The following is a 9,610-nucleotide window of genomic DNA, read 5'->3' as shown; positions in this document are numbered from 1 at the left end:
ACAACTCTAGCAAGTAAGGAATGTTCTAATTTAGAGCTACTTCCCCTAAAGGGAAAACTCACTTTGGATTTATGTTCTCCCTCAAGGAATGAGAGTAATATTTTCTTTTTGTATTAGTGAGATTGAACATTCTTTTCTTTCTTTTTTAAGATTTGTTTATTTGGGCCAGCGCCGCGGCTCAATAGGCTAATCCTCCACCTTGCGGGCCAGCACACCAGGTTCTAGTCCCGGTCGGGGCGCCGGATTCTGTCCCGGTTGCCCCTCTTCCAGGCCAGCTCTCTGCTGTGGCCAGGGAGTGCAGTGGAGGATGGCCCAAGTGCTTGGGCCCTGCACCCCATGGGAGATCAGGAGAAGCACCTGGCTCCTGCCATCAGATCAGCGTGGTGCGCCGGCCGCAGCGTGCCAGCCATGGCGACCATTGGAGGGTGAACCAAGGGCAAAGGAAGACCTTTCTCTCTGTCTCTCTCTCTCACTGTCCACTCTGTCAAAAAATAAAAATTAAAAAAAGATTTGTTTATTTGAAAGGCAGAGTTAGAAAGGAGAGACAGATCTTCCATCTGCTGGTTCACCCCCCAAATGGCTGCAATGGTTGGGGCTGGGATAGGCAGACATGGGTGCAGAGATCCAGGGACTTGGGCCATCTTCTGCTGCTTTCCCAGGTTCATTAGCAGGGAGTTGGATCAGAAGTGGAGCAGCCAGGACTCAAACTGGCACTATATGGGATGCTGGCGCTGTAGATTGCTGTTCAAGCTGCTGTGCCACAACGCCAGCCCCTCATTTTGTTTTAAAAAAAAAAAAAATATTTGAGAGGCAGAGTGACAGAGAGAGATCTTACACCCACTGGTTCACTCCCTAAATGGCTACAAGAACAGGGTTGGGCCAGGCTGAATCCAAGAGCCAGGAACTCCATCTGGGTCTCTACATGGGTGATAGGGACTTGATTACTTAAGCCATCATCTGCTGCTTCCCAGAGAGCTGGACTGGAAGCAGAGCAAGCAGGACTCAATTGGTGCTCTGAGATGGGATGCGAGTATCCCTTGTGGTGACCTTACCCACTGTGCCACAATGCCTACTGCTTCATTAGGATTTTTGATCATTTGTATTACTTCTGTTAGTTGCCTATTCATGTTCTTGATTTTTTTTTTTAATTAAGAGACTCGTCTTTGTTAAAAAGCACATTAAACTAAGACCAGAGGCAGGGTCTGGTGCAGAGGGTTAAGCTGTGACACTGGCATCCCATAGGGTTCGAGTCTGGGCTGCCCCATTTCTGATCCAGCTCTTTGTTAGCACACCTGGAAAAGCAGTGGAAATGCTTGGGCCCCTACCACCCACATAGGAGACTAGGATGGAGTTCCAGGCTCCTGACTTGCAGCCATTTGGGGAGTGAACCAGCAGATGAAAGATCTTTGTCTTTCCCGTTCTCTCTGTAACCTTGCCTTTCAAATAATTAAATAAATATTTTTTAAAAAAGATTCATTTATTTATTTGAAAGAGTTACACAGAGGAGAGGCAGAGAGAGAGAGAGAGGTCTTCCATCCGCTGGTTCACTTCCCAATTGGCTGCAATGGCTGGAGCTGCGCCGATCCGAAGCCAGGAGCTTCCTCTGGGTCTCCCACGTGGGTGCAGGGGCCCAAGGACTTGGGCCATCTTCTCCTGCTTTTCCAGGCCATAGCAGAGGGCCAGATCAGAAGTGGAGCAGCCAGGACTCGAACTGGCGCCCATATGGGATGCTGGCACTTCAGGCCAGGTGCATTAACCCGCTGTGCCACAGCGCCAGCCCCAAATCTTAAAAAATAGAAACTTTGGCCAAATATGTTTCAAGTACTTTTTTCGTTTTGTCAATTATATGTCACCCTTGGTGGTCATTTTTAACTACATAGAAACTTCCATTTTAGTTAATGTAATGAATCTGCATCTTTTCCTGAAATCATTATCTCATTGTGGTTAGAAAAAAATTTCTGTGTTATAAAATGTCATAGTTTTTGTGTGTATGGATCCATTTGTTTTTTTTTTGTTTTTTTTTGTTTTTTTTTTTTTGACAGGCAGAGTGGACAATGAGAGAGAGAGACAGAGAGAAAGGTCTTCTTTTTGCCGTTGGTTCACCCTCCAATGGCCGCCGCGGCCGGCGCACCGCGCTGATCCGATGGCAGGAGCCAGGAGCCAGGTGCTTTTCCTGGTCTCCCATGGGGTGCAGGGCCCAAGCACCTGGGCCATCCTCCACTGCACTCCCTGGCCACAGCAGAGAGCTGGCCTGGAAGAGGGGCAACCGGGACAGAATCCGGCGCCCGGACCGGGACTAGAACCCGGTGTGCCGGCGCCGCTAGGCGGAGGATTAGCCTAGTGAGCCGCGGCGCCGGCCTGGATCCATTTGTTTTAATCATAAGTAGATAGATACTGTGACTAGTGCCTATTTCCTCTTACCCTGAAAGCATGTGCTTTGACCTGGACCATCGTCATAGTAGTTCACTCAGCTGCTTCCTAACCACGGACCCTCTGTGTCACAGGTGCCTTGGGAGAGCTATATGCCTTGATGGATCAAGTTCATCATATGCAGAACCCGAAGCGGCAGCATCCTTCAGATCTCACTATGCGGTGAGTAGGTGACTAGAAGGAGGAAAAGGATAGAATTTGACAGTAGAGAGAATGTGGTAGGTGTTGCAGTTGTAATTGTTAATTCCAGAGGTGGGAAAAAAACATTTAGGGAATAAAAATTGGACTGAAATTTAGGAAGCCTGGGTTCTAATACTGGCTTTGAGATATTTAACTAGCTTATGTGGCTTTGATCAAGTCACTGCACTTCTGTGCTCCTCACATTGGTAAAGTGAAGATGTTAGGCTATTGATGTCAAAGGACTTTCCAGGTTCTGAAATCTGGATTCTTGGTAATTATGACTTTAGAGAATTGTTCAGTTACTTTTGATTCAGTTACTCAGAGACCCTGGAGTTGTCTTTGGCTCCTCTCTCTCTCTCTCTCCAAATCCAGTGGATCAGCAGATCCTGTATGCTCTGCACATACATCCCAAACCTGACCATTTCTCTTCATTCACCTGGATTTTTGCAATTTTCTAAATGTGCTTCCCGGCTTCTGCCCTTGGCTGTCTACTATTCTCAGGCCACACTGAGTTTATTTTAAAGCCTAAATCAGATTCTTTTCCTTGTTCAGTGTTTTCCAGTGGCTTTCCATCTCACATCTTCCCACCCTTAAAACCCATGGTAGGCCGGCGCCGCGGCTCACTAGGCTAATCCTCTGCCTTGCGGCACCGGCACACCGGGTTCTAGTCCTGGTCGGGGCACCAGATTCCGTCCTGGTTGCCCCTCTTCCAGACCAGCTCTCTGCTGTGGCCAGGGAGTGCAGTGGAGGATGGCCCAAGTGCTTGGGCCCTGCACCCCATGGGAGACCAGGAGAAGCACCTGGCTCCTGCCTTCGGATCAGCACGGTGCGCCTGCCGCAGCGCGCCAGCCGTGGCGGCCATTGGAGGGTGAACCAATGGCAAAGGAAGACCTTTTTCTCTGTCTCTAACTGTCCACCCTGCCTGTCAACAAACAAACAAACAAACAACCCATGGTAGAGGCTAGCGTTGTGGCACAATGCTTCCTGTAATGGCATTCCATGTCAGTGCCGATTCAAGTCCTGGCTGCCCATTTTTGATCCAGCCCCCTACTAATGTACCTGGGAAAGCAGCACCAGAAGGCCCAAGTCCTTGCGCCCCTGCCATACATGTGGGAGACCCGGATGGAATTCCAAGCTCCTGGCTTTGGCCTGGACCAGCCCCAGCCATTGTGGCCTTTTGAGAAGTAAACTAGTGAATGGAGGATTTGTCTGTATGTCCCTCTCTCTGTAAACCTGCTTTTCAAATAAATAAGTCATTTTAAAAATAAATTAAAAATGAACCCGCTGTAAAGGCCTGTATGCTTTGGCCTCAGCTCATCAGCCTCGTCTACTACTACTCTCCCTATTACTTACTTTGCTTTAGTCACACTGGATTCCTTGCTGTTTTTTGTTTTGTTCTTACCATATCAGGCATGTTCCCCCTTTTATTTCACTATAGTTGCCAAGATCACAGTAGTTCTCAGAAAGGCAGTGTAGTATAATTGTTATTAAATAAATTCTGCGATCAGATGTGAATTCAAATTCAGGCTTTTCTTATTCTACTCTATGCCCTTGGCCAGGTGATTTAACCTGAGACTCCATTTCCTTACCTGCACAAGAAGTTAATCAGAGTATTTTCCTAGTAGGGTTATCACTAGCATTAAGTGAGATGAGTGGTTTAAAGAATACAGCAGGTACTTGCATATAGTGATAGGGAAATGTCAAGTCCTGTTAAATTTACTTTCAAGCCTTGCTATGTCATAACCACCTGTGGGACCCTGACTCCAGGAATTCTAAGTCATTAAGTCTTGGGCCAGGGAGAAACTAAGAATCCCTGTCTTTAAAGAACTCCCCAGGTGCTTATAAGGAAGAGTTTTGGAGTTGATAATGGGATCAGATTATCTCAGAGGGTCTTGCTCAGAACCCCAGCCCAGCATATGACTGTTACTAAATTTAACTGCTCTGCCCTGAGCAACCTTGAACCGTGTGACAGTGAGATCCCATTGGAAGTCCAGATCTGAGGCAAGCAATGAAACAGCCAGGTTTAAATGCCTGTGGAGCGGAAGCTCCTTCCTTCCTTCCTTCCTCCCTCCCTCCCTTCCACAGGCACAGTGGATAGTGAGAGAGACAGAGAGGAAGGTCTTCCTTTTGCCATTGGTTCACCCTCCAATGGCGGCAACGGCTGGTGTGCTGCGGCCGGCACACCGCGCTGATCCGAAGGCAGGAGCCAGGTGCTTCTCCTGGTCTCCCATGGGGTGCCGGACCCAATCACTTGGGCCATCCTCCACTGCCTTCCCGGGCCACAGCAGAGAGCTGGCCTGGAAGAGGGGCAACCGGGACTAGAACCCGGTGTGCCGGCACTGCGCCGCCAGGTGGAGGATTAGCCTATTGAGCCGCGGTGCCGGCCTTTTTTTTCCCTACTTAGATATTCTTGTACATTAGTTTTCCCTGGAACATATTATCATAATACCCATGTGGGAATTAGGTGAGTTTGAAAGTTAGAAGGAAATAGTTATTTCTGATGTGGCTTTCATATATATAAAATAAAATGTCTAAAATTGTGAAACTAGAAATAGAAAATTAGTATCTAATTTTCAGAAGGAAAGTTGTTCTGAAAATGGGTCTGCTTGCCTTTTTGTATACAAATAGCCATTCCAGCCATCCTGTTTATGTTCTCTCCCTCTCTCCATAGAAACTATGCCCGATACCGACAGAATCCTCCACAAAGATACAGTCTGACTCAGTGGGTTGACTGGAATAAGCGAAGCTACCATCGGTTCCAGCATCTCCCGGACTTCTCGTACAGCCCGTTTGTCTCATCCCATCAGCAGTGAAGGTCCCTAGCCAGGGCCCTGTCCAGAGGAGCATCTCATTTTCTTCTGCTGTTTTGTGCTTTGTAGATTCTGAGTTTTTTCACTAGATTTTTATTTAAAGAACTTGTCACCTTTTGGAAATGCCTGTTGCTGACTTGAAATTTTTTGTATGAGGTCCCTCCTAATTTTGTTTCTATCTGTGTATGTTTAAGCAGTGTTAAGTTGATATCTTTTATTTTTATTTTTTAAGTTGAAAGTGGCTGCCTCCTGAAAGCCAGCATTAAGCCAGAATGCCCAGGCTCAAGCAGACAGAAGTGACGTCTCCTTCTAGTGCCCAGAGGTCATCTTTTAACCTGCCGTGAGGAAGAGCTTCGACCAGGCTGGGAGCAACTGCTGCGTCACTTTGAACAACCCCTGTTATTTTTTGTTTGAAGTTCTGAATACTTGTCAGTATTTTAAAGTTGGCAGTCCAGGACATCTGAAGTAGGAGAAAATTCTTTTGAAAGGATGAATTAAAAGTGTAAGTCCTCTCCTTTCTGTACCTAGCTGCCTTTATTGTTATCTGGCTTTTCTCAGTCATTGTTGAACTTTACAACAGCGTTTACAAATCGTACCTGTCCTGGCTCTGCCAGGAGACGGCTGACCTCTGCCGAACACCCTGTGCTCTTGTGACAGACTGTCTCCTCCACCCTTCAAGAATCTTCCTTTTCTTAACCCCCAGTGACCACTCTGCTTCCTAGGGTTCTACCATCAGTATTCCTGTATCCAGTGTTAGATGTGGCTCCCTGCTCTCTCTGTAGAAGAGCTGCCTACCCAGAGTCTTGGCTCTGTGACAGACCAGTGCTGTTGAGGTCTCAGTTGCTCTTCTGTTTCATCTGCTGAACCCCAACTGTATGTGTGAGGTGATGCTTGAAGTAAGAAGTGTGCAGTTTGGCCAGGGAGCCTCCATCCTGTGGGCGAGGCCCCCTTCGTTGCCACGATTAGTTACCGAGAGGTGCCTTCAGACCTGGATGTTACCATCCTCCCACCTGCTGGAGCCCCTGATGCATGGTTTCACAGAACTGCTCGAGAGGGCCTAATCTAATTGTGATTAAGCCGTTGTACGTAAGCATTACTTGATCTCACTGTTTGGTGTCCTAACCAGAGTTGACAGACTTTGTGTATCTGTTTTAATAGATGTCTTGGGAGTGTGTTGTTCTGTTTTTGCAGACAGCTCTAGATGTCATTTTGGAAGGTTTTACAGTCTGGTGTTCATGCTGCTATTGTTCACTGCCAGTGAAAGTTGCTGATAGTTTCTGTAGTCTGTCTGGTTTTGTTGATACATCAGTCCTGTCTTTGTATGTGAGTAACCCACCTTAAACACCTTACCCTATTTTAGAAACTGACTTGGGAAGAGCTTGATCATTCAGGTTACCTATAAATTTAGATAGCTGTCCCTAGGTGTTTACTGTTTTTATCCAGTCTCTTTTCCTTGGATATTTGGTTTAGATTCTGGGGCCAAATGGACAGGCAAAGTTCTACTCAAATGTGACAGTCACAGCCAGATGGTTCTAACATCGTGAGCCTTTTCTTTGTTGGTCACTTCTTCAAGCTGCTCTAAATTACCCTGATGGAGCGAGACTTGCCAAACACCTCACCTTTGGGACCATAGCAATTAAAATGAAGTGTAGCTGGAGTAGCCAGCATTGCAGCTGTCTGGTTCTCCACAGAAAACCCAAGGCGTGTAAAGGGACAGTATTTTGCTCATGTGGAAATCAAGGCCTCATGTTCCTGCCCCCTGGTACAGAGTTTGAGACTGAATGTGTAATGGGAGCTGGGAGCATTGCCTTTGCCAAATGAAGTGAGTGACAGGTTAACTAGAAAATGTGACAATCACAATCCCTCTTAGTTCAGATAATTCTGTTTTTCCAAAGCTTTCACAGTGTGATTAAATTCGTTGGGCTGAGGGGTGGGGTGGGGGGAGAGCTGTTCTCTAGTGGCTAACACGCCATTCTCTCGAAGAAGAAAAGAAACCAAAGAAAACTCATTACCTGGCATGTTTGCCTTAAAAACGGTAGTGAACAGAATCTGGAGTCTGAATCTCTTCACAGCTAGGGATCTCGTACTTGTTGCCCTCTCAGTCCAGCATTTCAGGTGGAATTCTTGCTGTGTGTTCAAATTCGAGGAGAGTCCGTGCATGTAGCTGCCTCCCTAGCTTTGTTCATCCGAGGTGTTCTCACCACAGGGGTCTTGACACAGCAGAGTACAGATGTGCTGTTCAGTTGACCTGGAAGTCAGGCGCCTGAAATAACCTGTGTTGTTGCATCAACTGCAGGTCCTGATGCACTCACACTGTTGTCAGGATCAGTTATGAAACAAGTTCGGTGCCTCCTCTTCATCATGTTTCTTCTCTTGTAGCAGTTGTGTTTAATGTCATTAAAACGAAATAAAAGTTCTTGTCGGCGGTGTACGTGCTGTGGCCGCGTCTGTTGCGGGCGTGGAGGAAGCTGTCTGCCTGCCTCCTCTGCATGGGTAGGTTAGTGGGTAAGGGAGGGGCAGCAGCTAATGGAATGCAGAACCGGGAAGGCGAGGGTACTTGCTCCCTGTTCTTTTGAGGGTAAATTACAGTGTTGAGAAAGGCGTTCCAGCAGATAGAAGTTGATTGGGATTTGCAGCTACAAAAGGTGCATGTCAGGAACCTGACATGGGAGAGCCTGAAATATTTTGCAGAGGGGGAGGTGGCTGAGCCCTCACCAGGCAGGCGTTGCCACACATTCCTCCCCGTGGCTGCGTCCTGCCTCGGTCTCTGCTTGTCCAGTGCTAGCACTGTATGAAGGAAGAAGCCACACTGTCCCCCGGCATCCCTCCTTTGAAGGGCTGTGAGAAACCAGATTTGACCCAGCTTCTCCAGAAACCGCTGCTGCTGGAGCATGGGGGAGGGCTGGACGGGCGTGGGTGGCTGTGGGAGAGAGAGCGCTCCTGAGAGTCCTTTTGTGAACCTGAGCTTACTTGGACTTACCCCAGGAGCAGAGAGAAAAGGGCAAGCACCAGTAACTTGTCACCTGTGTTAGCTAGTGCTTTGCTCAGAAAATAAGCAGCAACGTGTCCAGACGGCTCATTGGCCTGCTGTTCTCTAAGTTGTGTCTAGGATGAGCATTCTAGATGAAAGTCTGTTCTGACTCCAGGCAGAGGGCTAGACTTAAATGTGAAGTGCTCAGCTATTTGGCTTTTTTAAAAATTAATTTATTTGAAAGGCAGACGTAGAGGCGGAGAGAGAGAGGTTTTCCATCCACTGGTTCATTCCCTAGATGGCCGCAAAAGCCGGAACTGGGCCGATTTGAAGGCAGGAGCTTCCTCCAGATCTCCCACGTGGGTGCAGGGGCCCAAGGACTTGGACCATCCTCTACTGCTTTCTCAGGCTATAGCAGAGAGCTGGATCGGAAGTGGGGCAGCTGGGACTCGAACCAGTGCCCATATGGGATGCTGGCACTGCAGGCAGCGGCTTTACCTGCTACACCACAGTGCCGGCCCCTACTTGACATTCTTGTCCTGATCTGAAGTACTCTTGCCTGCGCTCAACCCATTTTACTCTCGCCAGCTGTGGAAGTTCCCTGTCCAGTTACTGCTTGCTTCCTTTTCAGCAGTGTTACTGCTGTGGCCAGCAAGTTTCAGAGACCAGCCTAGATTCTCTGAAACGGTGGTGGTGCCCCTTACCCTCCGCTCCTCCTATGTTATAAGAAAGTGGGGTGGAAAATGAGAAATGGACCTTGTCTAAGAGGAACAGGCTCATTCGTTCAAAGCACATTTTGAGCGTCTACAGGAAGAAAGAACCCAACTGCCTAAAACTAGAAAGCGGAGTTCCCTGCTTTTCTTGATGTCCTGCTTTCCTAAGAGAAAACAGATTTATTCTAAGCTGTTTCCAGGCTGTGTTTGCTTTGTATGCCAGAGCACCTGTTAGGAAAAAAATTTCCACTTGTCACAGAGAATGTCAGCTGGTCAGCAGTGGAATTCCTTCATGAACAAGCTCCTGCCTTGTCATTCCTCCCCTTAGGACAACTGGAACATGGCCGAGAAAAACTGGCCTTCCTAGCACCCGTTGGGAAGGGGGTGGGATGGAATCTTGGATACCCTTTAAAGCTGTTCAAAATGTAGAACTAAGGAACTGTTTGTAAAGGAAGATCTCCTTGAACATTAGCTTCAGGCCACATTTGAGAATGCAGGAGTAGTTT

At 47.7% G+C, this 9,610-nt stretch overlaps 1 protein-coding gene across 28 annotated transcripts in view; it reads left to right on the top strand.

The window, feature by feature from the left end:
- Positions 1-5,934, top strand: part of S100PBP (S100P binding protein) — a 42,663-nt gene extending 36,729 nt beyond the window's left edge. For 23 of the 28 annotated variants that reach the window (XR_016211135.1, XR_016211144.1, XR_016211137.1 and 20 more), the window contains 2 exons: positions 2,505-2,592; positions 5,282-5,934. Coding sequence is in view for 14 of the 28 variants with exons in the window: in XM_070078820.2 (XP_069934921.2) it covers positions 2,505-2,592; positions 5,282-5,423 (230 nt within the window). In the remaining 14 variants the exon portion in view is untranslated. The remainder of the gene's footprint in view (positions 1-2,504; positions 2,593-5,281) is intronic. The other 5 variants (XR_016211136.1, XM_070078828.2, XM_070078822.2 and 2 more) reach the window with 1 other exon arrangement.
- The last annotated feature ends 3,676 nt before the right edge of the window (positions 5,935-9,610 follow it).

This window comes from Oryctolagus cuniculus, chromosome 7 (assembly GCF_051225735.1).
Source record: "Oryctolagus cuniculus isolate XC-2025 breed Fujian yellow rabbit chromosome 7, ASM5122573v1, whole genome shotgun sequence".
NCBI classification, from domain to species: domain Eukaryota; kingdom Metazoa; phylum Chordata; class Mammalia; order Lagomorpha; family Leporidae; genus Oryctolagus; species Oryctolagus cuniculus.
This window is presented reverse-complemented; position numbering and strand designations above follow the sequence as displayed.